The 27,947-nt window shown below is 55.5% G+C and overlaps 1 protein-coding gene and 1 non-coding gene across 2 annotated transcripts in view; one reads left to right on the forward strand and one right to left on the reverse strand.

Moving 5' to 3' along the window:
• Window positions 1-27,947, reverse strand: part of GRIN2B (glutamate ionotropic receptor NMDA type subunit 2B) — a 107,526-nt gene continuing 79,579 nt past the window's right edge. The window contains exons 5-14 of the mRNA XM_038768051.1: window positions 19,109-19,223; window positions 11,647-11,855; window positions 10,934-11,105; window positions 8,896-9,049; window positions 7,717-7,842; window positions 6,443-6,672; window positions 3,727-3,887; window positions 3,176-3,363; window positions 2,381-2,619; window positions 1-1,933 (exon numbers count right to left, since the gene is read on the reverse strand). Of these exons, the coding sequence (XP_038623979.1) occupies window positions 8-1,933; window positions 2,381-2,619; window positions 3,176-3,363; window positions 3,727-3,887; window positions 6,443-6,672; window positions 7,717-7,842; window positions 8,896-9,049; window positions 10,934-11,105; window positions 11,647-11,855; window positions 19,109-19,223 (3,520 nt within the window). The 3' untranslated portion in view covers window positions 1-7. The remainder of the gene's footprint in view (window positions 1,934-2,380; window positions 2,620-3,175; window positions 3,364-3,726; window positions 3,888-6,442; window positions 6,673-7,716; window positions 7,843-8,895; window positions 9,050-10,933; window positions 11,106-11,646; window positions 11,856-19,108; window positions 19,224-27,947) is intronic.
• Window positions 20,114-20,251, forward strand: LOC119946647. Its single transcript, XR_005456444.1, has one exon. It is a non-coding gene; the product is annotated as a small nucleolar RNA SNORA7 (small nucleolar RNA).

Consider the following 27,947-nt stretch of genomic DNA (forward strand, 5'->3'; position numbering starts at 1 on the left):
CCGCCACTCAGACGTCAGACTCGATACTAGACAGTTTCTCGTAGACGTGCCCGTTGCCGGAACTGTTGAAAGCCCTGGGGATCTTGTTGTTAGGCACACAGGGGTCGGAACGGTTCCCCACGCAGACGTCCTTGGGGAAGCGGCCGGGCCCCGGCCCGAGCGGGCCTGGCCCAGCCGCCTTGCCGGCGACGAGAGCCCGGAGGTCCGGCCCGAGCCGGGGCCCGCCCACCGCGGGCCGCCCGAAGAAGTAGGACTTGCTGCCGTGGAGCAAGCACTGGTCATCCCCAAAGGTGGGGACAAAGGGGTTCTGGGTGACCCGGTCGGGGTAGAGGGACTTGCTGAGTGGGTAGCCGCCCCCGCCCCGGCCAGGGTTGTCGCGGAAGCGGCGGGCGGGCGGGGCGGGGCGGGCGGCGAAGGGGGCGTCGGGCGCCTCGAAGACGTGGGCGTAGGGGCTCCCATCCGGGAAGCGGCCCTTGTCCTTGAGGCTGACGCTGCGCGGGGCTGGGACCGACTCCTCCCGCTGCAGGTCCACAAAGGTGTCGTACGAGTGCTGCCGGCGCAGCTTGTTGCGGCTCCGCTTCTGCGCCTTGGGGTCGGAGGGGCTTTGGGGGTAGCGGCCGGAGGTGGGGGCCGGTGCCGGGACCCCGGGGCCCCCCGGCGGGTCCACCTCCTGGAGGGAGTTGTCCTCGCTGATGTCATACAGGTCGCCTGCCTTCTTGCAGGCCTCGCAGCGGATGCACGGCTGGCGGCCGGGGTTCTGGCCAGCCCCGGCCGGGGCGAAGCCGTGCAGCTTCGGGGGGCAGCCGCGGCAGAAGGAGGCGGTGGTCGTGGCCGTGGTGGCCGGCCGGTCGCCCCACTCGGGGCCGGCCGGGGCCTTCTCCCAGGGGGCCGGCCCGCCACCCGCCGAGCCAAGCTTGCGCTCGCTGGCCCCGAAGTCCGCCGGGCCGAGCTTGTGGTGGGCCCGGTTGGTGCAGGGTCCCAGGCCTCCCCCGCCGCTGCCCCCGCCCCCGCCACCGGGGTCCCGCTCGAAGTCGTCGGCCCGCTCCTTGTACAGGTCGGTCAGGTCTACGTGCTCCCAGTGGGGCGAGTTCTCCTTGGGCCGGAACTGGTCCAGGTAGAAGTCCCGGAGCCCCTCCTTGTCCCGCGTGCCTCGCCGGCGGTCCGGGGAGCGGGGCGGCCGGCGCCGGTAGGCCAGCTCGATCTCATCCAGTTCCCGGCGCGACTTGGCCGAGGCCGGCCGCTTCTTCAGGCTGTCCTTGTACTGCTGCTTCCTCCGCTTGGCCGCGTTGCTGCCCTCGATGTTGCCGTAGGTGACGGTGTGCGTGGAGATGTCGGACACGTCCGAGCGGATTGGGTCGTCGTGGGGCCCGTAGCGGTCGCTCTTGAAGGAGAACTTGCCGTACGGGTCCCCGAGCGGGCCGCCGTGCCGGCCGGCTGGCGGGCCCGGGTCCAGGGCCTTCTTGGCTGGAGCCCGGGCCGGGGCGGAGAAGGGTGGTGGGTTGTCGCAGTCGTAGGGCCCGTCGGCCGAGCCCGAGCTGGCCACACTGTGAGGCCGGTGGTGGTGGTGGTGGTGCAGGAAGGGGTCCTGGTAGGAGTTGCCGTCCTTGAGCTGCAGGTTGCCGAAGGTCCGCTCCACCTCGCTGATGTAGTCGCTGAACAGGTTCTCCTCGCAGGCCGGCGTGTTGTACGACTTGCAGTCCGAGTGGGCGAAGCTGCGGCGGTGCTCCGAGATGTCGTACACGGACGAGTCGCGCCGCAGGAAGTCCAGGGCACTCTGCGGGGACCCGTTGACGCCTGACAGGTTGGCCATGTTCTTGGCCGTGCGCAACAGTCGCAGGATGTTGGAGTGGGTGTTGTTCATGGTGGCCGACGGCGAGTTGCCGGCCGACTGGCGGTCCTCGATGGCCACGCCGTGGATGCAGCTGTAGATGCCCTGTGGAGAGAGGGACCGAGCCGGGTCAGGGCCAGGTGGGGGTCTCCCTCCCGACATGGAAGCCACCCCTCAAGATGTTGGGGCTCCTGACAACCGACGCTTTTGGGGGCCCCATGGAGGAAGGGAATAGGGAGAGCCAATAGGGAGAGCCCAGGACTGGGGGTGGCAGGGGAGAACCTCAGTGGGATTTCAACCACACTGGGCTCTGCCTCCCTCCCTGGGAGCGGGAGATGGCATGGGAATGTGAGGAGAATCTTCGAATGGGGGTCTCTTCCCCCCCACTTCCCTGGGCCCCCAACACCCACCCCGGGGACCCCCCAATCCCGAAGCAACCTACGAGGAACGGACATGTGGTAGGGTCCAGAGGTCAGATTCCATGGAGCCCCGTCCACCCTGCCCACCCGAAGCCCTTCCTTCCCACATCCGGGTGTCGGCAGGGTCACTCACTCGACTGATGGAGAAGAGCATGCCCGGCTTGCCCGAGCAGACGCCCATGAAGCAGTGGCGGAACTGCCAGTAGAAGAGGTGCTCGCAGATGAAGGTGATGAGGCTCAGGGCCATAGCGGCCCCCAACATGTAGAAGACCCCAGCCATGTTGTCGATGTCCAGCTGGCTGCTCATGACCTCGTTCTTCTCATTGTGGCAGATGCCTGTGAGCCACAGGGCTTCCAACTCTTCCATCTCCCCTGCAGACACAGAGGCAGAGGCCCATGGCAGGTGAGGGGGCTGGGGAGAGGCATGGAGATGGCCGGCCGGCCGAAGAACGGCCGACCAAGACAGAACAAAGGCAGAGAAATACGACGGGCTGCCCCCATCTCTGCAGAAATTTCCCTTCTGTCGTTGAGAAAGGATAAGGGAAACCGAGAGAGCCCTAGAGAGGTCTTTCTGGACGACTGAGGGAAACCTTCCCAAAAAGTCGTTATTAACAGTACCCACTAGGCACTTATGGCACAAAACACCATACCGAGGGCAGGGGAAAATTCAAGATGACCCAATCTGATGTGGTCCCCTCCCCTTTGTGGGGCTCCCAGGCTAAGCAGAAGGGAGTAGGGTCAAATTCCCCAACTTACTGATGAGCAAACTGAGGCCCAATAAGGTAAAGTGACAAGCAGCGGGGCCAGGATTAGAACTTGAGTCGGGAAAGACAGGGCCCCGCAAGTGGGGCAGTCCAGTGAAGGAGGCCTGGACACTTGAGTCGGTTGACACGTCACCCCCACCTGGGCCGGGCTCCCTCGGTCTCACCGTCTCCAAAGAGCTGCAGGATGGCGAGGTCCACCTGGCGCTTCCAGCCGGAATCCTTCTGGATGGCGATCCCATAGCCGGTGGACGCGAACACCTTCCCGCTGCCGATGGTGACCAGCTTGCAGCCCTCGTCCCGGCCCGCCATGTAGTTCAGCACGGCCGCGTCGTAGATGAAGGCGTCCAGCTTCCTGGCCACGGGAAACGCAGAGGTACAGATGAACCCACATTTACCGTCTCTTTTCTCTTCCACCATCTCCCTGTCGACCCTGGCTTCAGACTACCCCCAGCTTCTCCCTTGGGCTCCTCCTCCCAAGGGGGCGAGGAGGCAAACTGGGGAGAGGGCCTGAAAGCGGGGTGTCCATGATCGGACATATCTCCATGGGACTTGGAAGAATGTTTGTGGCCTTGAGGGAGCATGGAGGTAGGCCCAGGGGTGGGGGCGTATGTTTCCATAAGGGTGGGAGCACGTGTGTCCGTGGAGGGAGGAGGGCATATGAACGTCCGGGTCGGCAGGCAGACAGCCCCAGAGGACCCCCGGATGGACCACTCACCCCGTCTTGAGCGAGAGCAGCGCATCGTCCACGCCCCTCTGATTGAACTTGCCCATGTAGGCATGCATCTCCGCGTAGTTGTTGCGGATATTTCTCTCGGTGCTCCCGTTAGGCACAGTGCCGAAGCGGAACGGGGGCGAGAAGTCATTGGGTCTCTGGAACTGAGGGACAGAGACAAGACGGAGACTCAGAGACAGGCTCGGCGAGCAGAGGGCCGGTGCCCCGGCTGGGCTTGGTTCATGCTGGACCAGTGCCCCACCTGGATTGAAATGGACGCCGGGGAGCTGGCCACCAATGAAGAGGTCTCTCGGACCAGAGTGTCTGCTCTAGCCACAGGCCATGGCGGGAGCCCAGAAACGGACGGGGACCTCTCCTCTCCAAGGCCCACAATTCCATGGGTGACCCCAACCAGGGTCCGGCCCAGGCTCACAGGACTTCGCAAGGAGGCCTTATTCTGTCTCCAGGTAAAGACTTGCCAAGATGCAGCCATGAGCAGTGGGCTTATGTGCCCAGAGATAGGCTTCCTTCAGAAAGCATTCTCTCTCTCTCTCTCTCTCTCCCTCTCTTTCTCTCTCCCCCTCTTTCTCTCTCTCCCTCTCTCTCTCTCTCTCTCTCCCATCCCCCTTTCTCCCTCTCAGGCTGCCCGAATCAAATCGGGACGTGGAGAGGGAGAGAGAGTTGGGGAAGAGAGAGAGAGTGGGGGAAAGAAAGAGAGTGGTGACCTTGTAGAGACAGAAAGAGGCAGGCTGCGATCCGAGTGCGACCCAGAATCTGCAGGCTTTGGTCTTCAAAGCCCGCCTGAAGCCGCACATCCATATTCATCCCATCACCCATGACGTGGAAGGGGAATCGATGCTGGTGGGCCTGAGGTGGGCTCGGGGGAAAGGGGTGGGGGGGCTCCAGGCTGGGGTGGAGTTGGATCATGTCAGGCCCCAGACCCAAATGCTTTTCGGGCGCCCTGACCTCACCGAAGCACCAGAAGGACAGATGCCGCAGTTCCAATCGAAGAATGTTCCCACGTGCCTTGCACTGGGGCCGATAGGGATCCAAGTTGAAGGGATGTGACACCACCCGCCCCGCCCCGTCCCACAAAGACCGTGGGCCCTGAGGCGGATTTTCATCCCATCTCCTTTTCCCAGATGAGGACACCAAGGCCCAGAGAAGCCAGGTGATTTGAAAGAGCCGTGGCCCCAGAGGTCAGAGGATCTGGGTTTTAATCACAGTTCCTCCTCTCTCCCACTAAGCGACCTTGGGCCAGTCACTTACCTACCCTGGGCTTCTGTTTCCTCATCTTTAAAATGGGGATGCAATGACAGTTCTCCCCAACTACTTGGTCTGTGCCTGATAGGGGACTTAAATTCCATGTCCCACCTGATTGAACTTTTATCTATCCCAGGGCTTAGCACAGTCAGGGCTTAGTAAGTGCTTAACCAAGATCGCAATGTGCTCTTTGTGGACAGGGGTTGGGTCTACCAATTTTGTTGTACCATACTCTCTCGAGTGCCCAATAAGTACCACCAATTGATCAAATCTCCCCTGACTCTTGCGGCCCCCTGAGCTCAGATGGCATCTAGGCATCCCTGGGACAATCTCAGACAGGGGCCAGAATAAATAATAATAACAATGATGGCATTTGTTAAGCGCTTACTATGTGCCAAGCACTGTTCTAAGCACTGGGGGGGTACAAGGTAATCAGGTTGTTCCATCCGGGGCTCACAGTCTTAATCCCCATTTTACAGATGAGGTAACTGAGGCACAGAGAAGTTGAGGCATGCCCAAAGTCACACAGCTTACAAGCGGTGGAGCCGGGATTAGAACCCATGTCCTCTGACTCCGAAGCCAGGCTCTTTCCACTGAGCCATGCTGCTCTCTAAGGATGGGAAGTGGGGGCGGGGGACACCCATGTGGCCAGAGGCCAGGTCACCGGGGTCCCCGATGCTATCTTCTGAGACACCCGCAAGGTGAATACGGCTTGGGGAAGGGAAAGCAGTGGTCCCATTGGGCTCTCGGGACCTGATGTCGTCAGAAGGACGGAGGGCCGGAGAGACCCGGCCTGACCAGGATGCCACGTGGGGAACAGTTTCCTGCACATTTACCTCTGTTGTCCGTCTCCCCCTCCCTGATTTGTTTTCACGACCACCTCCCCACCCCTGGAGATCATAAGCTCCCAGAGAGCAAGACTGTGGCTTAGTGAAAAGAGCACAGGCTTGGGAGTCAGAGGACGTGGGTTCTAATCTAGCCTCTGCCACTTGCTGTGTGACCTTGGGCAAGCCATTTAAATTCTCTGTGTCTCAGTTACTTCATCTGTAAAATGGAGATTAGGACTGTGAGCCCCATGTGGGACAACCCGTTTACTTTGCATCTATCCAGACATTTAGAACGGTGCTTGACGTATAGTAAGTGCTTATCAAATACCTTCATTATTATTATTATTATTACCAGCTCTGTGGCGTCGTGCTCTCCTGAGCACTCGGTCCAGTGCTCCACACATGGGGAGAGCTCAAAAAATACCACAATCAACTGATGTCCGCCCCTCAGTTCTGACAAGAAAGTGTCCTCTCTTCCTCACACCCGGCCCACAGTTCCGTAGATGTGCCTCGACCTCTCACTGAACCCCAGCCCCTTCCCGCCTGGTCATTCCCATCAGAAACAGGAGAGGGTCGGGGCCCGAGGCTGGATTCTGGCCCACGTCTCCCAGCTCCCTGTCCCCCTTTACCTTTTTGTCGCTCAGCCCGGAGACCTGGTCCACGTACTCTTCCTGGATCATGAAGGCGGCCAGGTTGGCAGTGTAGCTGGCCAGGAAGATGACCGCAAAGAAGGCCCACACTGACACCATGATCTTGCTGGTTGTTCCCTTGGGGTTCTGGACCGGGACGGAGTTGTTGAACACCAGCCCCCACAGGAGCCAGATGGCCTTGCCGATGGTGAAGGAGGGTCCCCCGGGCTCTGGGGGTGGATGACAGATGAACACCGTTCAGAACCCCCAAGCAGGGAAGCGGCCCACCCCAATCCACACCCCCAAGAACCCCAGGAGCGGGAGCCACTGCCATTCCCCATGGGATCCTGCAAGCTCAGCCCAGCCTGCTCTCCTCATCAGCATCTGGAGGTGAGATTTGCGGGCAGGGGTGTGGAGGGGTGGGGCTAGGGTCCATCAGGAAAGTCCGACAGGGGGCCCAGGCTTTCTTCACTTACTAAGAGGTGACCCTCTTCTCTCTCTCTTTGGCTGTTCCGCCTCCCCATGGGAATGGCATGCCCCACAGCTCTCCTCTGCCCCACCCAGGGTGGGGGCTGCCCTCAGAAGAGGGGTGGGAGAAGAATAAGAACAACTATGCAATGGGAGAAGGGGCACAGCCCCACAGAGGGGATGCAGGGCCGGAAAACGGGAGACTCGGATTGCGATCCCGTGTGACCTCTGCTTCTCCGGGCCTCAGTTTCTTCCTCTGAAAATGGGGATGAGTCACCCTTCTTCCGTCCCCATCCGATCCTCTCTGATCTCACGGGACACAGATGCGAGGGACCCGGTGTGGGACAAGGACCACCTCGGCAGCACCCAGCGAGCTCTCAGTCAAATGTGGCCACCGCGACTCTCTTTTATACTAATTGTCATCAAAGTGATGGTGCTTTGGCAAAAACTGAATCCCTTGTCTCCACAAGTGGCACCTACCCAGGTTTCTTACCACCTGGCCTGCTGGTGGCCTGTGCCCGTAGGCTGAACCCACAGATCGATGCCTCAATTTGGGCACCCCCGACCGGCCTTCTCTTAAAGGACTGATCTTGTGAAGGACATGGCGGGGAGACCTCAATCTCCCCTGCCCCAGGATGGCACATGATGGGTGAGGGACCTGGGGCGGATGTGGACATGGGCTGGGAGGGGGGGATGGGGAGCAGGGTCGGGAGGGGTAGTGGCCTCAGGATGAGTGGCAATGTGGCCCAAGTGGGGCAAGGGGAGGAGCGTGTGGGGTGATGGGGGGCCCGAAGCCACGGCCTCACCTCTTCCATCTGCCAGGCAGCGGTTGTAGCCCACAGGGCTGAAGTACTCGAAGACAAAGACAGCCACCGCGGACACAATCAGCAGCATCACGAACATCATGACCCACACGTCCGCACTGAATGGCTCTGTGGGAGTGAGAACCGCCGGCTCCGATGAGGGCCCGCCCGCCCCGCCCGCCACCCCAGATCTGGGAGTCCCGGCTGAGCACTGACTCTGTGCGGATCACCGGACCTGGGGGGAGCCTGAGAGAGTGAGTAGACGCGATTCCCTGCCCCGAGGAGCCGGTGGGCTGCGGGGCGCTGGGCCGGGCGCCGGGGTGTGAAGTGTCAACCGCTCTGCCCTCGAGCCTATTAGCTATGTCAGACTCTCCTGCCAAACAGAATAGGGGACTGAGGCACGTTCTGACTGTCGGCATCAGATTGGGGCTGTGGGGAAGGATGCTTCTCTCTTTCCAGGTTCAACTCCCCCAGCCACCCAGGCCAAACGAGACGATGCCAGAGGACCCAGCTGCCCCTTGTGTGAGGCACAGGTGAGGTTTTGACGTGGCCTTCCCTTGCCCTTCCTCCCGGCCACCCTGGACCATTCCCAGGAGAGCCGCGTGCTGGGGAGGGCCGACCAGGGGGCCGGTGCGGGCCCGGCTGTGGCCCCAGGAACTGTTTGTCCGATCCATCGATCGATGGTGTTCATTGGGCGCTTACTGCGTGCAGAGCACCTTACTAAGCGCTTGGGAGAGTACCAACTCTACTGTAACGTCCACTGGCAGCTGTCAGTCTACAGGGGGAGACAGACATTGAAATGCTTAAACCAGGAGCCCCGCTTGCAACAGCGACTGTGTGCAACCTGATTGACTTCTATCTCCCCCAGCGCTCCAAACGGTGCTTGGCACAGAGTAAGCGCTCAACAAATACCGTAATAAAAATAATAAGAAGAATGGTATCGAGTCCCATGAGAGCCCAGAAGAGATCCCTCCCCATCCAGGGCCCGGCCTGAGGCCAAGCGAGCCCAGGCCAGGGGGTGGGGGGACATGATGGGACCTCAGGGCGAGCCCCAGGGAGGGCACGGGAGAGTGCCAGGGAGGGCGTGCTCTTCTGAGGGCTGTGAGTTCAAGGGTAGACACCCTCCTCCCCCTTGGGTGTCCCAGTCTGCCCCTCCATCCAGGGCCCCCGGGCAACGGTTACCTAAGAAGGCGGATGGAGAGACGGTTCCATTGCTGCGGGACACCATGACGCTGATGCCAGTCTCAATGAAGGGCACGGAGAAGTCCACTACCTCAGACCGCTCCTCGTTGATGGTCAGGGACCCCACCGCCATGTAGGCACGTTTCATGACCACCTGGGCGAGGGGAGGAGAAGGGAGACCCGGAGGGAATTCCAGTCGGTCCCTCCGGAACTGAAGGGAGACTGGCTGGCGGCCCCAGGGACCCACCCCTGCACTCGGGCCTGCCCACGCCCCCAACTCTCCCCGTCCCCGGCCAACCGGCTAACCATCTCATCCTGCGCCCCTTCCTGAGGAAAAAGGTTCTCTATGTTTCTTCCTCCAAGCCCTGGTTACAGCCCCAGACGGAGGACGGTCCTTCCCCCAGCCTGAACCCATTCTCCATCCCCTGGTGGAGGAGGGCGAGAAGGGGGTCGGTCAAATCCGATTCTGTGTTTATTTTATAGAAGAGGAAAGACCAGCAGGGCTCAAAATAGGGGACGTCCGCCCCCGGTCCTCAGGGAGCAAATTGTCATTTCTTTCTTCATACTATCGCCCTCTCCCAAACCGTCAGTACAGCGCTCTACACACAATATAGTACATGCTTCATAATAACAAATGCCACTATTATGGTGTATGCAGAGCACTGTACTAAGCACTGGGGTAGATACAAGATCATCAGTTCCCACCTGGGGCTCACAGTCTAAGTGGGTGGGAGAGCAGGTATTGCATACCTGCTTACATCCAGTAAGCTTACATCCAGTAAGCTCTTAATAGATGCCGTTATTATTATTATTATTATTATTATCCCTATTTTGCAGATGAGGGAACTGAGGCAAAGAGAATGTAGGTGATTGGCCCAAGCTCACCCGGCATGTAAATGGTGGAGCTGGGATTAGAACCCAGGTCCTCTGACTCCCAGGCTGTCTGAGGATAATGTCATGGGGGAATCTTTGCTCAGAAAAGGCCAGTCCCCTAGGCTGTAAGTTCTTCATAGGCAGGGAACATGTCTACCAACTCTGTTGTACTGTACTCTCCCAAGTGCCCAGAACAGTACCTGCACAGTAAGAACACAATAAATACCACTAATTGATTCAAAAAGTAGGTGGGTGAGGGAGAAGGGAAGATGAGGAGCAGAAGCAAGGGACATCGCCATTGGAGTTGGGGAATCGATTTCTCATCTTGGGTCTCCCGCTGCCTCAGATGTTTCTCTGTGGCCCTGTAGTCTCTGTGCTGATACCCGCTGCTCTCAGGAGTGAGTTTCTGGTTCTCTCCCCTGCAGACCTGTGCTCTGTTGCATTGTACTGCCCCAGGCACTCTGCACACTGTGAGTGCTCAATAAATACCATTAATTGATTGATTGATATAAGATAATCAGGTCGGATATGGTCCCCCACCCCATACATGGCTCCCAGCCTGAGTGGGGAGGGAGAAGAGTACTGCATCCCCATTTTACAGATGAGGAAACTGAGGCCCAGAGAACTGGGCCACCCGTGTAGCATAGACAGGATGAGAATCCAGGTCCTCTGACTCCCAGGCCCGGCTCTTCCTGCTGGGAGGGCCTCCCCTCAACATGGGGTCGAAAGGCAAGAGAAAGCATGGCCCGGTTGAGGAGGAGATGGGAGCCCCAGGGTCTGGCTCGCGGTGGGACCTTGGGTGGGGCAGGCCTTGCTCTCTGAGCCTCAGTTTTCTCACCTGTAACATGGGGACCTGACACCTGTCCTCTCCCCAGCCTCAGCCTGCAAGCCCCACGTGGGATGGGCGCCTGGTTTGATACCTTCAAAATCTGGTTCGCCGAGGATGACGGATCGCCGGCCCTCCTGGATTCCTCCCCATCGAATGGAATGGTAAGGGACAGGGTTGGGTGGTGGGGGGAATCAGGAGGCGCCCGCTCCAATGACCTCGGGACAGACAATCCGTCTTTGTTCCCCCATTTTTCCGGCAGTCCTGGGACGAGGAGCCTGACATCCCCCTGCGCCCTCCCAGACCACTCCTCCCTCCCCCTCCAGCCCCAGCGCTCACCTCGCCGATCATCCCATTCCACGTCCCGTTGATCTTCTTCCCGTGCTTCCCGTTGGTCACCAGGTAGAGGTCATAGGTGAACTTGACCGACTTGGAGATCTTCTTGAGGATGTCGATGCAGAAGCCCTTGCAGCACTTCTTGATGTAGTCGGGCTCCTCATCCGTTTTGTTCCTGAGGGCGAGAAGGACCCCGGGTAAAATCAGAAGGTGAGGGGACCTTACCCTTTTCTCACACCCACACATCCACGCCCCTCACTCCCACCTCGAGTACTCTCAAGACTCAACCCCATGGTTGCCCGGATGACCAGGAGCTCCCAGGGTTGCCACTGCCAACCTTGAAGCCCCGGTCTCCTCCCAACCCAAGGTGGGGGTCTTGAGTCTCGGAGGGTCTCGGTCCCGGAAAACCAGGCCACCGCCTCATCCAGCCCCATGAGGGGCTCTGGAAACAAAGGACCGGGCCCTTCGCCATTCCTGCTTCACCAACTCGGGAGGTGGCCTCCATGACTCTTGAACTGGTCGACCTGACCCACCGGCCAATGTCAATGGCAGACCGGTGGCCTCCCGCCTGGCCTTCAACTCAATGGGCCTAACCGCTTCCTCTCAGACCCACCCGCTCCGGCCCCAGGCGAGGCCCACCGGGATCCACCCCGTGCCCCTTCTGTCCATCCGCCCTTCCTCCCACCAGCCCCCCGCCGGGCTCCGGGAGCACCTACTCGGTGATGATGCGCTTCTGGCAGGGCACTGTGTTCCTCATGCAGGTTCCACTCAGTGGGTCGACACTCTCCACGATAACAAACGGGGCCTCCTCCAGGGTCACGATGCTCAGGTGGTCGTCCTCCCGTTCCTCCGTGTCGGGGCACAGCTCGAAGCGTGGCCACACGTAGTATTTCATCTGCAGGGACTTGTCCTTCCACTTGCCCACCTGAGGGGGAGACGGGCCTGAGACTCAGAGACCCCCGCGGGATCAACGCCCACCCTTCCCCCGCTTTCTTTCACTCTTCAACTGGCTGTCATTCCAGCTACCTGAAATCCAGTCGGCCTCTGGGGAACAGTACAAGAAGATGCACCATTTCCTGACCTGGAAGCAGAGACTCTGCTGCTGAACGGTGCAGGGGGAGGGGGCCTGGAGGTACTCCACCCTTGGATGGCATCCTTTGTTCTACCTAATCTTTTGCCAGAGCTTGGGTGGATCACTGGGTGCCCCTCCTGAACCACGGTCCAGGGCTCAGAGCAGCCCATCACTACCCTCAGACCGCATCAAACCCTGGGCGGCGGGCAGATGGGATGGCAGCCAGAGAGGCGGGAGTGCCCGGCCATGTCCTGGATCGACAGCTGTTCTCCGGGCTCCCAACTCTCTTTCCAGAGGGTGGTCTCCACCCGAAGGTGAATAGCCCTGACCACCACCAGCACAGAACGTGTCCCCAAGTTCCAGGTCATTGGTCCCTGAGCCCTGTGCGGGACAGGGATCGATCTAATGAAGCGTGGAGGACAGGAATATTCAACTCTTTGGGCCCCACTTTCCCTCTTGGGAAAATGGGAATAAATGACCCACCCAAGGTCACATGGCAGGCTAGAATTTGAACCCAAGTTCCTCGGCTCCCAAGTTCCTTCCATGAGGCCAACCTGCCTCCCTGGGATCTGCGAGCAGTAGGTGAGCAGTGCAGGGGGTGGGGGAGGTGGTTCTCAAGCTGGTGGTTCTCAGGCGCTTAGTACAGTGCTCTGCACACAGTAAGCACTCAATAAATATGATTGAATGAATGAATGGAGAAGCACAGTCCCAGGTGGAGAGAAAAAGCTGCCGGCAAGCCCGGCATGGGGCCCTGGGGAGATCAGAAATATGCTGGGTGAGGGCAAGGTGGGAGGAAGGAAAGACACGTCTGACATGCGGATACCAAAAAGGTGACCGGCACCGCGGATGACTGTTGCCTCTGGCCAACCGTGACGGTGTGGAATGGAGTGTCCGCTGCGTAACCGTGTGTGCGAGTGATACTTCATCTTAGAGAGAGCGAGAGAGAGAGAGAGAGAGGGTGGACTCTCCTTATTCAAAACTATTTCCTTCTCTGTCTCTCTTCCTCCCTGCCTCTTTCCCTCTCTTCCCCACCATCTCTCTTTCTCTCTCTCCACACGTCCGTCCTCCTCCAACTCTCTGATCAAAGCCGATTACATCAAAGATAACCCGCCCGGGGCTACCCACCGGGACTGCGGCTCCATCCTCAACCTTGACTGATTTCCAGATGAGTCTCAGCCCGAGAGCCCTGCCCGGCCCTGTCCTCCTCCCTTCCTGTGTCCCCATGTCCCGGAAGGCCTGTGCACATACATGCATACGCTCACACGAGCTCTTTCTCTCTCTCCTCCTTCCCCCTTTTCCCCCTGCCCTGCTGGGACTGGGGGGCATGGGGTAGGGGGAGGAGGAGTACTCCTTGCGTCATTTGGGTTTCCATCCACTCCACAGAAACAGCCCTCTCTAAGGTCACTGATGACCTCCTTCTTGCCAGATCCAATGGCCTCTACTCTATCCTGATTCTTCCCACCACCCTCAACAGCCCCTTCTCCTGGAAACATTATAAAACCTCAGCTTCACTGACACAGTCCTCTCTTGGTACTCTTTTTGCTCACTCCTTTGATAGATCCACCGGTGGTATTTATTGAATGTCTACTATGTACAGTAGAGTTGTCACACATGATCTAGAGGGGATCCTTTTTTTTAAAAATGGTATTTGTTAAACGCTTACTATGTGCTAAGCACTGTATTAAGTGCTGGGGTAGATACAAGCTTATTAGGTTGGACACAGTCCATGTTCCATGTAGAGCTCACAGTCTTAATCCCCATTTTAGGGATGAGGAAACTGAGGCCCAGAGAAGTGAAGTGACTCGCCCCAGGTCACCGAGCAGATAAGTGGCAGAGCCAGGACTAGAACTCAGGTTCTTCTGACTCCTGAGCCCGTGTTCTATCCAGTAGGATCTGCTGCTCCTCTAACTTTAATGGGAAAACTGAGGCACAGAGAAAAGTCGGGCCATTTGCCTGGGATCCTGTGGCCGGCCAGGGACGGGATCAGAAGATGCCATTTCCTTAGGTGTCCGCAAACATCCCTGCGGCAGGAAGATATCTAAGGGCGAACTGAGCCTCACTCTGCCTCCAAAATTCAAAACCCGCCACGCTGAGACAGATGAATATCCCGTTCCCTTGTGAATCGCTTCTCTATAAAGGTCGTTAATATTTCTCAACGTCACCTACCGACATGACACATGGGAAGAGTCATGAGACAACAGATCCAGTAGAAGGATCAATTGAAAATGTGCAGGTGAGGGTCCCTTAGATGTTATGATGGGTGAACCCCGGGCCATCCTGGATTTAAAATTCTGAAAATGTTTCCTCCATGGGATGGAGATAGGCCACTTCCCTCTCACAAATGCACATTTGGCCGGGAGCCCAGAAGCCACCTGGTCGTCGCGGAGGGTAAACCAATCCAGAAATCCAGAACCCAGGGGATCTGACCCACGCTTTCCCACTCACTTCAGTATGCCTGTTCCCCATCTCGTGGTCTCTGTCTTTAAGGCGGAGAATAGGAGATGGCACAGCGAAACACCAGCCTCGTGGGCGGTCAACATGGTTGGATCCTCGCAGGTCTCGACCCTGGGGTGGGAATGGGGGGTCCTGCTAATGCCTTCCCTTTCTCTTCTTCCCTGCTCTAGGTCAAGACCCTCCCAAGAGTCTGAGAAAGGAGGATGGCTGGGAGGGGGCAGACAGTGGACCCCGAAACCTTCCTGTTGCCCACACAGGTGCCACCCACCCCCATCGGGCAGTCTGAGGCTCCCGCCTCCCAACCAGGGCCGGCCCTGCCGCTCCACGTGGCCTGGGAAAAGTGCCATCCCACGGTCATCTGAGCTGTCCTCTGTCATTCACCCAGATGTGCTCATCATCTTTGTGAGAGACGAGGCCCAGGCATTCCTGGGGGATGACTTCCCATAACTGCTCATGTAGGATTGAGCTTTTCTGAGCTGAGCTACTGAGGAAACCCAGGAGAAGAGAGGTGGGGGGAAGGAAGGTGAACTAGAAACGGAGGATGAGGCGGGCCATTGCGGACAGAGCGGGTGGGGAGGAGTAAACAGGGAGGGAGCGGGAGAGAATCCGCAGGGACGAGGTGGTCCAAACTAATATCCTAGATGCCGAGCAAGCGCCCCTGAAGTCACTCTAGTGAAACTCCTCTGAACTCTAAGTGATGCCCCCAATCGAGGTGGGATTCATGCACAACCTTATTGAGACGATAGACAGTGGAGCACCTCTCAAGAAGAGAGCCCAAAACAAGTACCCATCCCTCAACTGGGCCGAGAACGGCTTTTAGCATCCTGTTCCATCAGAGCAGCTGCAACACGGGTCCCATCAGAATGGACTGAGGGCATTCCCAGGGGAGCCTACTTCCAGTTTCCCATGGATGGGAGTGGGCAGTCGAGGTAACGGTTGTTTCTCAGGGTGACTGGTGGAGAGGGTGCGAGGCTGTCGTGGCTCCCAGAAGGCCCAGACGGGGACTAGGTGGGGCAATGAGATGGATAATGATAATAATAACAACAATAGTAAGCCCTTACTACACACCAGGCACTGTACTAAGCCTTGGGTTGGATACAAGTAAATCAGGTTTGACACAGTCCCCGTCCCAAGTGGGGCTCACTGTCCTAATCCCCATTTTACAGAGAAGATAACTGAGGCCCAGAGGAGCCAAGTGACTGTCCCAAGGTCACCTAGCAGGCAAGTGGCAGAGCTGGGATTAGAACCCAGGTCCTTCTGACTGCCAGGCCTGGGCTCTTTCCACTAGACCAGGCTGCTTCTCCGTGTCAGACTCTGTCCGGCTGGCCTGGCTGATGGCCCCATATCTGATGGTGGGTCCTGTGCAGAATGAGGCCTGAGTTGGATCCAGTCACTTCTTCGGCGTTCAGTACAGTGGACAGCCCATGGGAAGCGCTTCACAGATACCACATTATCAGTAGGGTGGCGGACATGGAGGTTTGACTGGGGAGGGGCCGGGGGAGCGTGGTGGCTGATGTAAATCAAGTAGGGACTCCTAAAGCCACACAGGTGGTGGTGGGGGGGAATATTGGAAGAAGATGTAGGACAGAGGGATAGCAGGGGTGGGGCCATCAGTTGCAGGTCTCCTAGGGCAGCAATGCATAAAACACAAGAGGAGGTGGAGATTAGAGAAGCAGCGTGGCTCAGTGGAAAGAGCAGGGGCTTTGGAGTCAGAAGTCATGGGTTCAAATCCCAGCTCTGCCACTTGTCAGCTGTGTGACTTTGGGCTGTGTGACTTCTGTGTGCCTCAGTTCCCTCATCTGTAAAATGGGGATGAAGACTGTGAGCCCCACATGGGACAACCTCATCACCTTGTATCCCCCCAGTGCTTAGAACAGTGCTTTGCACATAGTAAGTGCTTAATAAGTGCCATTATTATTACTATTATTATTGGGACATTCAGGGCCACAAAGGAACCAGAGAAACACAGGTAATCCCATCATCACAGTAGCCTCAAGGAAGTGGGTAACAGAGGGATGTGGACAAGGGGTGCAGGATGGCCTAGTGGATAGGGCAAGGGCCTGGGCGTCAGAAGGACCTGGGTTCTAATCCCAGCTCCACCTCTTATCTGCTGTGTGACCTCGGGCGAGTCACTTCACTTCTCTGGCCGTCAGTCCCCTCATCTGTAAAATGGGGATTAAGACTGTGAACCCCATATGGGACAGGGATTGTGTCCAACCCACCTCACTTGTATCCACCACTTAGTGCTTAGTTTAGTGCCCGACACATAGTGAGTGTTTAACAAATACCACAATTATTATTATTTTTAGTGGATAAAGCCTGGGCTGGTAGTCAGAGGACCTGGGTTCCAATTCCTGCTCTGCCAATTTTTCTTTTTTTTATGGTTTTGTTAAGCACTTACCATGAGCCAGGCACTGTATCAAGTGCTGTTGAAGATAAAAAGCTCATCAGGTTGGACTCAATCTCTGTCCCATGCTGGGTTCACAGTCTCAATCCCCATTTTACAGATGAGGTAACTGAGGCCCAGAGAAGTGAAGTGACTCACCCAATGTCACACAGCAGACAAGTTTATGGGCCTGGGATTAGAACCCAGGTCCGCCCAGCTCCCAGGCCCAAGCTCTCTCCACTAGGTTACGCTGCTTCTTCAAAAACCGCTCACTCTGCTTTTTTCCCCACTCCTCAAGAACCACCAGCAGTCACCCGTCCACCTCCACGTCAAACAGAAACTCCTCACCATAGGTTTTAAAGCACTCAATCACCATATCCCCTCCTACCTCACCTCTCTGATTTCTTACTACAACCCGGCCCGCACACCGCGCTCCTCTCTCGCCAACCTACTCACTGTACCTCGATCTCATCTATCTCACTGCCGACCCTTCGCCCACATCCTGCCTCTGGCCTGGAATGCCCTCCCTCTTCATATCCGACCGAGGAGTGCTCTCCGGATCACTCTCCCTGCCTTCAAAGCCTTATTAAAGGCACATCTCTTCCAACGGCCCTTCCGCGACTAAACCCTCAATTCCCCTTCTCCCACTCCTTTCTGCATCTCCCTTGCTCTTGGATTTGCATCCTTTATCCACCCCACCCTCAACCCCAAAGCACTTGTGTCCATATCTGTAACGTATTTTTCTATATTAATGTCTGCCTCCTCCTCGAGACCGTAAACTTCTCATGGTCAGGGACTATGTCTACCGACTCTGTCATATTGTACTCTCCCAAACGCCTAGTATGTGCTCCGCACACAGTAAGCACTCAACAAACATGACTGATTGACTGACTGACCCCAGGAAGAGGGACAGAGATCTCTGGAGAAGCTGAAGATCTCTCTGAGTTACTCTGGTCTCCGTCCCACCCCCGCACCCTGCTCTCTCTGGCTGCCCCTCAGAGTCTCCGGCCACTAAGGAACGGACCAGCATCTCACCGTGAGCACAGAGGCGGGAAGGGGGAGGGGATGGGCTTTGGAAGACTGGCGTTTAGGACTCCCACCCCCCCTGAGGCTTCCTCCCCGGGGTACCTCCACCATCAGGGACCCAGGAGTGGAGCCGGCGGTGACTTTTTCACCCCATCTGGGATCGGCATCCTTGACTTCCAGGGCATCTGATGGCTCCCCCAAAGCTGCTCACCATGCCCCAGGTGACCTTGGGAGAGTCACTTCCCTACTCTGTGCCTCAGTTAACTCATCTGCAAAATGGGGATTGAGACAGTGAGTCCCACCTGGAACAGGGACTTTGTCCAACCTGATTAGTTTGTATCTACCCCAACACTTGGTACAGTGCCTGGCACACAGTAAGCGCATAACCAATACCATAAAAAAAATGTGGATTACAGGAAGAGAGGAGTGGGTTGGGGGAGAGGTGCAGGGGGAGACTATCTTCAAGAGAAACAAAAAGAACTTCAATAGTTTCTGGCCAAGAGGCAAGCAAAAGTGATCAGGTTTGGGGTTTTATATCCATTTCCATTCCATGAATGGGTCACCCCCAGGCTACAGACACTCCCTGGAAAGGCCACAGACAGGCCAGGGACAGGTCACATGTAGTTCAAAGAGGGACCACACGCAAACAGTGGACAGGTCACCGGGGTCCCCCATAAGCTGCAGACAGCCGATGGGTCACGGAAGAGTCACAGTTAAGTCACAGACGAGTCACCGAGGGGTCCTGTTGTTCTCCCTCCTACTTGGGCCGTGAGCCCTGAGTGGGACCCAATTATCTTATGTCTACCCCCGGCTTTTAGAACCGTGCTTGGTACAGGGTAAGTGCTTAACAGATACCTATTATCATCATTTTTACATTCCGCCTCCGAGCTGTCGGCGGCCTTGGGCCATCTTGGGTGGAGGATCCTCCTCCTAAAATCAATCTCTCCAACCCAAGCAGATGGGAGAGATGATGAGGGAGAGACTCCCCCACCATGACAACTGGTTGCCTTCAGCTACTTTCCGTACCCAGAGTGAAAGGTCTCTCATCCTTCGGAAGTGATTGGATTGATGTTGCCAGGCAGAGCCATGCCCCCTGATGCCAGCGCCCATTTCGGAGGAAAGTTTGGTGGCTCCTCCCAGAAGCCTTTGCTCCGTCCTTCCTTTCCCCACACCGCCCTGGGCCTCCATGGCCTCCCTCGGCCCCTCGCTTGGTCTGAGAATAATCAAACTGGTTTCCTACCCTCTCCCACTTCCTCTCCTTGCTCAAGAGGATTATCACCAGTTTCGGGTGCATCTGATAGCCATCTTCGCTGAAGGACAGATTCCTCCCTTCAAAGGTGACGTTGATCAGATACCTGGGAACAAAAAGGAAGAGAGGAAGGAAAAGATTAAAAACATGCAGGGAGGCCAAGGCGGAAGGAGACTGTGAGTTCACTGTGGTCAGGGAATGTGTTTAACAACTCATTTACATTGTATTCTCCCAAGCGCTCAGTCCAGTGCAGTCTAGTATCTATCCCTCCTTCTCTCCTTCTTCCCTCCTTCTCTCATTCTTTCTTGCCTCCTCTCTCCCTCCTTCATCTCTCCTTCTCTCCTTCTCTCATTCTTTCTTGCCCACCATAGGACTCTGAGCCCCACATGGATCCTGCTTATCTTGCACCTGGTGCTTGGCATAGAGTAAATTCTTAACAAATACCACAGTTGTTATTATTATTATTATTATTATTATTAACTGTGTCTCCCACATTGAACCGTAAGCCCCCCAAGGGCAGGGAGCATGTGTACTGTTGTATCCCCCTACCCCCATCCCAAGCGCTCAGTACAGTGTCGAGCACTTTGTAGCCATTCAAGAAGTACCACTGATTGACAGGTAGCTTGACCAGGGCTGGGGGAAGAAAGCTGGGTCTCCCCACATCTGCTCCTCTTTCATCAGAGTTCATTTTTGACAGCAGATGACCAGTTCCTCCAGCCAGGCGGGAAATAGCTGAAGCCAAATTGCTCAACAGACCTCCCGTGAGATGGCCGGGGATCCAGTCGGCCCCTCCCACCCATCAATGGAGGAGGCCTCTGTCCAGAAGGGGCCCCTTGGCTGAGACAGAAGGGAGCCCCTGGTTAGGGGGAGAGCATCGCGAGTGCAAAAAATGCCCCCCTCAACCCCACTGTCCCGAGCTGGTGGGTTGGGCAGGAACGGAAGAGTGAGAGAGCTCTCAGTGTGGAGGGGACTGTACACTCCCTAGCACTTAGTTCCCCCCTCTCAGGATCGCATCTGGAGAGTTTCCAGTACTCTACCAGTCACGGCCATGGGAGGGAGAGTGAAGCAGAGGCCTACCCATTCCCTTCCTAGCTTGGCCAGTGGCTAGTGAGAGGAAGGCAATCTGCTACAAGTTAAAACTCACCTGTGTGGGGCAGCAGCAGCATGGGAGAGAATCAAGGGTGGAGACTCAAGTTTACAGCACAGGAGAAGGCAATGGCAAACCACTTCCATATTTTTACCAAGAAAACTCTATGGGTACACGACCAGAATGATTGCAGATGGAGGTGGGGCGTTCTGGGAGAGATGTGTCCATGGAGTCACTATGGGTCAGAGATGACTTGACAGCATGACAAGACAAGAAGTGTTTAGTTCAGTGCTCTGCACACAGTAAGTGCTCAGTAAATGTCACTGACTGGTCCTCTGCCCGGGCTGGGGGGGAAGGGGACTGGAGAGGACAACTATCCCTAGATTGGAGAAAGGCTTCCTCTCTTTTCCTCTCCCAGCTGCTTGGTCAAGGGCTATGTACACAGTAGACCACTTCAGAAGTTGGGGACACCATCGGAGTGGGGACCTGGTCTCCCGGGAGGAGTTAAGACCAGCCTCCATGAAAACAGATTCTAGTGGGAACCGTCAACACACGATTTGAGGAAGGCTCTTCAGTCCCTCTATCCAAGACCAGAGTGGTGGTGTGGCCTAGCGGAAAGAGCACGGGGCTGAGAGCGGGGGGAGCCGAGTTCTAAACCCAGTTCCTCCCCTTGTCTGCCACATGACCTCAGCCAGGTCACTTCTCTGGGCTTTGGATGCGGTCCAGCGATTGTATTTATTAAGCACTTACTGTGTGCAAAGCACTGTGCTAAATGCTTGGGAAAATATACTATAACAGGGTTGGTAGACATGTTGGTAGGCTGTAAGGAGCTTACAGTCTAAAGCCCGTTTTCATGACGGGGATTCCATACCCATCCTCCCTCCCCATTAGACCTTGAGCCCCACATGGGATGGGGACAGGGTCCAAGTTGATGGTCTCATGTCTCCCCCAGCCCTCAGAATGGTTGCTCATTACTCCGTGGCGCTTAACGAATACCGCAATTATTATTATCATTATTCCGCCAATGCCCCGTTGTAGGATTCTGGCTGAGGAAAAGATTTAGTCAGCAACTGATTTCGTTTTCTAGAGCACTTCAAACACGACAAAACCCCAGCTGCTGTCTCGCTGCAATTTTTTCACCCATTAAATGCCCATATCATGATGGAAGATTTGTCGGCATATTTCCGATTCCCTGAATGAGGGACGTGTCCTGGAATTCTGCATCAGACTGCCCGTGTCAAAGAAATTGTTTGACTTCTACCATTTCCCCTTAAGAAGGCTCTATCTTCTCACAAATAAGCACATTCCACGTACTTCTAAACCAAGGTTTGTTCCAACATCACAAGTCTTCAGACTGACTTTGGAGAATCACTGCAGGGGGAAGGCTGTGGGCCCCATTTAGGGCAGGGACTGGGTCCACCCTGATTACCCAGCCCTCCGTACAGTGCTTGGCACATACTAAGCACTCAATGAGTATAGTAATTATAATTATTATCATTGTCATAAAACAACACCATACACCCATCCGAGTTTTCAGTTTCTTTAGGGAAATGGATCAATGGGCCGAGATCACCCCATGATGACCCAGCTGACCATGAGACAATGATTGCGGGGAGATTGGACTAGTCCCCGCAGACAGAATAAAATGGGCCCATTAATGAGTTCCGGTCCTATGTGGCCCACTCTGTGTGCCAGATTTGGAGATGTGGGAAGAGGACGTTGGGACGTGGTCGTCATCCCCCAAGGAGTCCGACTGGTCTAGGCCTCCGATTCATCGATTGCTCTTCTCAGAACTGGCCAGGCCTCAAGCAGGGCCGGAAAAGGGAGCAGTTCAGGCCTGGCCCACGTCTGGCGACCCCATCCGCAGACCAGGATCTCCGTGGGTAAGTCAGAGCCGAACACGATGGTTGGGTTCTGCCACCTAGGTGCCATGCTGTCTGGTGGGGTGTGGGGAGGTGGGGGAAAATTGATTGGCCTTCCTTAAGAGCGATCAACAGGGTCTGGCACCCACAGAGCACCCAGACTTGACGTTCAAATAAATTGCATGTCCAGGGAAGTGGTAGAGTTTCAAGACATAGACAAAAGTGCTACTGGTGGGGAGGGGGGGCAGGGAGGAGGGGGCAGTAAGAGGTGGGATGGGGAGATGAGAATTTAACCATGAAGGCCTGCAGGAGGAGATGTGATTTCAGAAAGGCCTTAAAGATGGGGAGAGTGATTGTCTGCGAAGGGGGAGGGAGTCCTAGATGGGAAGGAGGACATGAGCAAGGAGTCAGGGAGGATGAGGCCCTATAAGTGTGTTGGCAGCGGGAGGAGGGAGGAGGCAAATTGGGGCCCGGTGGGAGAGTGGCAAGGCTAAGCGGTGGGTACAGAGCAGAGAATGAGTGCCTGAAAGCCACCGTCAGGCCCACGGATGCCTCGTGCTAAAATTGAGGAGCAAAATGGGAGAAGGAGGGAAACGGGGGCGGAATGTTTCTCTGGAAAAAAGGTAGAGGTAACGGCGAGGGCCAGAGAGGGGAGATGCTGGGAACGGAGTGGCAGATACCGTAGACTCCCCAAATCCTCTCAGCTGGGTCCCGACCATCCCGGTCTCCTTCAGTCAACCCCCCTGCCCTCCTGGTCCCAGAAACCCCCAGACCCAATATCACCCGGAATTGAATCGTGGACTCATCAGGAGAGATGAGTGGGGGGTGAGGAGGTAGAGTGATACTGAGTCTGGGGGATTCTGGAACATGGAGGGTGGGGGTGTTGACTGTACTGTACTAAGTCTGGAGAGAGTACAGTACAAAATTGCTGGTAGACATATTCCCTGCCCATACGGAGCTTACAGCCCAGAAGGAGAAATAACTGCGGTATCTGTTAAGTGCTTTTATTTTGTGCCAAGCACTGGGGTATAAACAAGTCCCTTTCCCACATGGGGCTCCCAGTCTAAGGAGGAGGGAGAACCAGTATTGAATCCCCATTTTACAGCTGAGGGAACTGAGGCCCAGAGAAGTGAAATGACTTGCCCAAGGTCACCCAGTGCCTCAGTTCCCTCTCTGTAAAATGAGAATTAAGACTGTGAGGCCCTCATGGGATATAGGTTGTGTCCAACCTGATTAGACTGTATCACTTAATACAGTGCACAGCACAGAGTAAGTGCTTAATAAATGTCATTAAAAAAACATCTGGCTAAACCGGGATTAGTGGTAACAAGGCCTTAAAAAAGAGAGGTTTGTGTGCTTAAATCTCCCCTTCTGCCCTAACTTCAGACAGATCCTGAGTCTTGGATGTGGGGCCTGCTGAGCGCCCCCTCCCTCCAAGGTTTTAGGGAGCCCAGGACTGGCACCCTGAGATAGTTTTAGCGTCCTCCGACCGGGACCTGTGTTGGGGAATGCTCCCCACAGTAGGGGGGTCCCAGAGCGGTCACCCCCATTGACCCTTCTCTAGCTTCCCTCCCCATCACCTCCTACATCGGACTACATTCCTTCTTCCTCCTTTCTGTCAATTGTTTCAGTGTCTGTCTCCCCTTTGAGGACAGGGATCTTGTCTACCAACTCTATGCAGGACTCTCTCAGGCGTTCGGTTTGGGTCTCGGCCACTCGACTGACCAGAGAGGGACAAGGTTAAAAAAAATATGACACCAACCATCGCAGTGGGGGTGGAGGGGTCTGCTGTGAGGTTGTCAGGGTTGACGGGAGCTAGAAGGAAATGGGGAAAACGTTTCCGGGCTATGGCTGGTGGGAGGAGGGGAATTTTTAAAGGATGTCTGGGCAAGGTGGGAGAGGATGGGGGAGACTGGAGCCACAGTGTGGGCCCACTCAGTCACTGGCCAGTGGCTCCCAGGGTGAGGCGGCCCAAGGATTCAACCCCTATCCGGAGATGCCAAAAATCAACCTCACAGCCACCTCCCCGCTAAGGGAAGCCCAGAATCTAGGTCCAGACATGGCTGAATCTCAGCCCTACCGGATCTCTGGTTCAGTTCGGTTCAGATCCGGTTCGATCCAGCTCCCGTTTCCACAAAAGACCTGGAGTTCAGAGAGCTTATTCTTTTCCCCATATAAGACTCCTTCTCTGAACGGTCCATTTCTGAAACAGTGCTGTCTGTCTGTCTCTTTCTCTCTCTCTCTCTCTCTCTCTCCCCCCCTCTGAATGAAAAATAGTCCAGGCAAGGCTGTTACATTTCTTAAGTGGTCTACCAGCAGGATTTTTTTTTTAAGCATCGGGGCCTTGGATCTCTGTTACCGAAGCCGGTTTGAAATGTAAATAGAAGGACACACATTGTACTGTTAGGCTGAAGGAACCCCTGGTTGGGGGTGGTTAAGCCTACGGAATTTGTCCCCACAGAGAGTTAGGATGCTGAAAATACCAGCGGCTTCATGAGGGGTTCAGATGGATCGGGGGGCGAGTGGTCACCGCTTCGTCATTACAAGGAAAGTGATCAACACTGGAGGGGTGAATTGGGGCTGGCGGTGCCCGAGAACCCATTTCTCAGCTTTGGGATGGGTGTCAGGGTAATCACGCATACTTCAAGCATCCCATTGCTGTGGAGATGGGATCCCGGGCTGGATGGATGGTCAGGCTGACCCAGTAATGACTCTGGCAGAAGAGGATGGAGCTGAGAAGCGGAAGGCACAGGTCCTGTCTTCTACCCCTGGACTCCCAGGTGGTCACCAAGGGCCAGTCACCCAGTCTCTTTGGGTCTCGGTTTCCTCATCTGTAAAATGGGATTGACGTCCCCAGCCTCTTCCTCCATCACAGCAACGCTGGGGGCACTGAATGAGATCAGTGCTGGGTCATTATAATGATGGTTTTCATTAAGCACTCACTATGTGGAAGGTACTGTTCTAAGCACTGGGGTAGACACATGCTAATCAGTTTGGACACCGACCCTGTCCCACATGAAGCTCATGGTCTTAATCCCCATTCTGCAGATGAGAGAACTGAGTCCGGTCCCTGAGTCCTTTCCACCAGGCTATCCTGCCTCCCAGTCAAAGCAAGGATGCTTTAGAATCTTCCGGAAAAATGAAGCCTCTGGAGACTTCTCCAACTAAATAATGATTAATAATGGTAATAATAACAACAACTGTGGTACTTGTTAAATGCTTATTATGTACCAAGTGCTATACTAAGCGCTGGGGTAGATATAAGATAATCAGGCTGGACACAGTCCCCATCCCTCATGGGGTTCACAGTCTAAATAGGTGGGCGGGCAAGGGGAGTAGTCAGTCAGCCCATAAATCATATTTATTGAATGCTTACTGTGTGCTGAACACTATACTAAGCACTTGGATAAGTGCAATACAAAAAGAAACGGACACATTCCCTGCCCACAGTGAGCTTACAGTCTAGAGTAGGATTGAGTCTCCATTTTACAGATGAGGAAACTGAGGCATAGAGCGGTGACCCAACATCACCCAGCAGACACATGGCAGAGGCAGGATTAGATCCCGGATCCCATCATTCCCAGGTCTAGGATCTTTCCAGTAGGCCCCGCTGCTTCCGAAGAACCACCTTAAATTCCAGGATGGAGCCAAGGGGTGGGAGAAGCGAGTTTTGGCCCCTGCCCCACTCCGCCTCATCCCTCTCACTCGGGAGCGGCCAAAGTGGTCCCGAGGACCTCAAGTGCACTGTCCCAAGGGAGTCAATTAAAAGGAACGACCGATAATTCCTTCCCACGAGGCTGCGGGGAGTTAGAATGCAATGGTTCCGTTCCTCGTTGGTGGGGGGGGGGGGGGGGATCCCGACTCTCTCCTTCTCCCTCCCTCTGAACGTTGATGTCTCCATGGAAACACGCTCTTTACCATCTCCAAAAATTACCGAGCATTTAAACTGTTAACTCTTTGGGGCCGAGGCCGATCTCCGATGAGCCCTTACATTGATTGCTGTTGAGACTGGCTCCAGGTCCTCCGCAGGAGGCCGCAGTCCATGATCATTGGCTCGAGGCGCCGAATAGCCCGTTTGCCACGTGGGCCCAAGGCCAGACAATCTCCTCTCAGCAGAGGGGTGAGATTTGGAATCCCTTGCGGCGGAAGTCTGAGGCATTGGGGAAAACAAGCCGGGAAGGACGCTGGGATACTCATTTTTGGGCAGGAGAGCTTACTGATTAATGGTAGTTATGAAGCACTTACTGAGTGAGGAGCACTGTACTGAGCACTTGGGACAGGACACTACAACAGAGTTGGTAGACATATTCCCTGTCTGCAGGAAGCTCACAGGTTACAGTCTATTGAGGTTGTTCCCATTTTTCCCACCAGACGTCCTCCCTTCCTTCTCAATGGCTTCTCGGGGACTGATTCCCAGTTCCCAAATCACCCGTCATCTACAATATTCCAGAGCCAGGAGAGGTCGTGACGACGGAGCCTCTCCCTCCGGGAATGGCGGCCGCATCTTGATCCTTGGCTTCTGGGGCTAGATGCTTGGGTGGGTCGGGATAATAAAGTGAGCCAACCCTCTGCCCGTGAGGAGCTTCTGCTCTATCTAGGCAGGCCGATGGAAAGACAGGCACAGCTAGAGTAGTTGAGACAAGCTGAGGGCGCACACGGGAACGAACCCAAGGAGGGCACCGATCAGTTGCTAAGCGCCGGGAGTTGATTCTAGAGATGGCGGAATGCGCGGCTCACACGCTCAGCACTTCCGGTCACGTACCCGCCTCTGCCCACCTTCTCACTCGAAAATCCGCTGCTCTTTGAGGGTCTCGCCGATCAGCCCACTGTCCAGAGATTTGGCACACATGCCCAAGGGGACGGATCATTTTACTTAAAGGAGGGACAGGGTTCAGTGGAAAGAGCACAAAGCCAGGAGGGGTGGGTTCTAATTCCGGCACCGCTGAACCTCAGTTTCCTCATATGTTAAATGGGGATGAGATCCCTGCTCTCCCTCCTTCTTTCAGCTTTGAACCCCTGGGTGGGACAGGGCCCGGGCCTTATCCCATTCTTCTGAAAAACAACAATAACAATCATAATAATAATGGTACTTGTTAAGTTTTACTATGTGCGAGGCACTGTTCTAAGCGCTTGGGAAGATACAAGATAATCAAGTTGGACACAGTCCTTTCTCACAATAGGGCTCACAGTCTTAATCCCCACTTTACAGATGAGGGAACTGAGGCCCAGAGAAGTTAAGTACCTTGGGCAAGGTCACACTGTGGACAATAATAATAATAATAATAATAATAATGGCATTTATTAAGCGCTTACTATGTGCAAAGCACTGAAGTGCTGGGGAGGTTACAAGTAGATCAGGTTGTCCCACAGGGGGCTCACAGTCTTAATCCCCATTTTACAGATGAGGTAACTGAGGCACAGAGAAGTTAAGTGACTTGCCCAAAGTCACACAGCTGACAATTGGTGGAGCTGGGATTAGAACCCAGGTCCTTCTAACTCCCAGGCTAGTGCTCTATCCACTAGATGATAGTGCTTCTACCCGCCTTCCCCTGCACCCTCTGGTGAGACTCTTACCTTATTTGATGTATTTGCGACCATCGAGTTGCTGAATTCCCTATACTATCAATTGATTGTTTCCTTTGAGGGCTCTACATTGCTGACCATACTAGAGAGGGAGGAGCCAATAACGGTGAGAATAGGAATCAAGTTACAGGAATACTACTACTGCTGCTAATAATTTATTCATTCATTCAATCATATTTGTTGAGCGCTTACTGTGTGCAGAGCACTGTACTAAGCGCTTAATAATAATAATGGCATTTGTTAAGCCCTTACTTGCACTAGGTGCTGAATCCATCAATCAATCAATCAATCAATCAAT

The sequence above is a fragment of the Tachyglossus aculeatus genome, chromosome 27 (genome assembly GCF_015852505.1).
Source record: "Tachyglossus aculeatus isolate mTacAcu1 chromosome 27, mTacAcu1.pri, whole genome shotgun sequence".
Classification (NCBI taxonomy): Eukaryota; Metazoa; Chordata; class Mammalia; order Monotremata; family Tachyglossidae; genus Tachyglossus; species Tachyglossus aculeatus.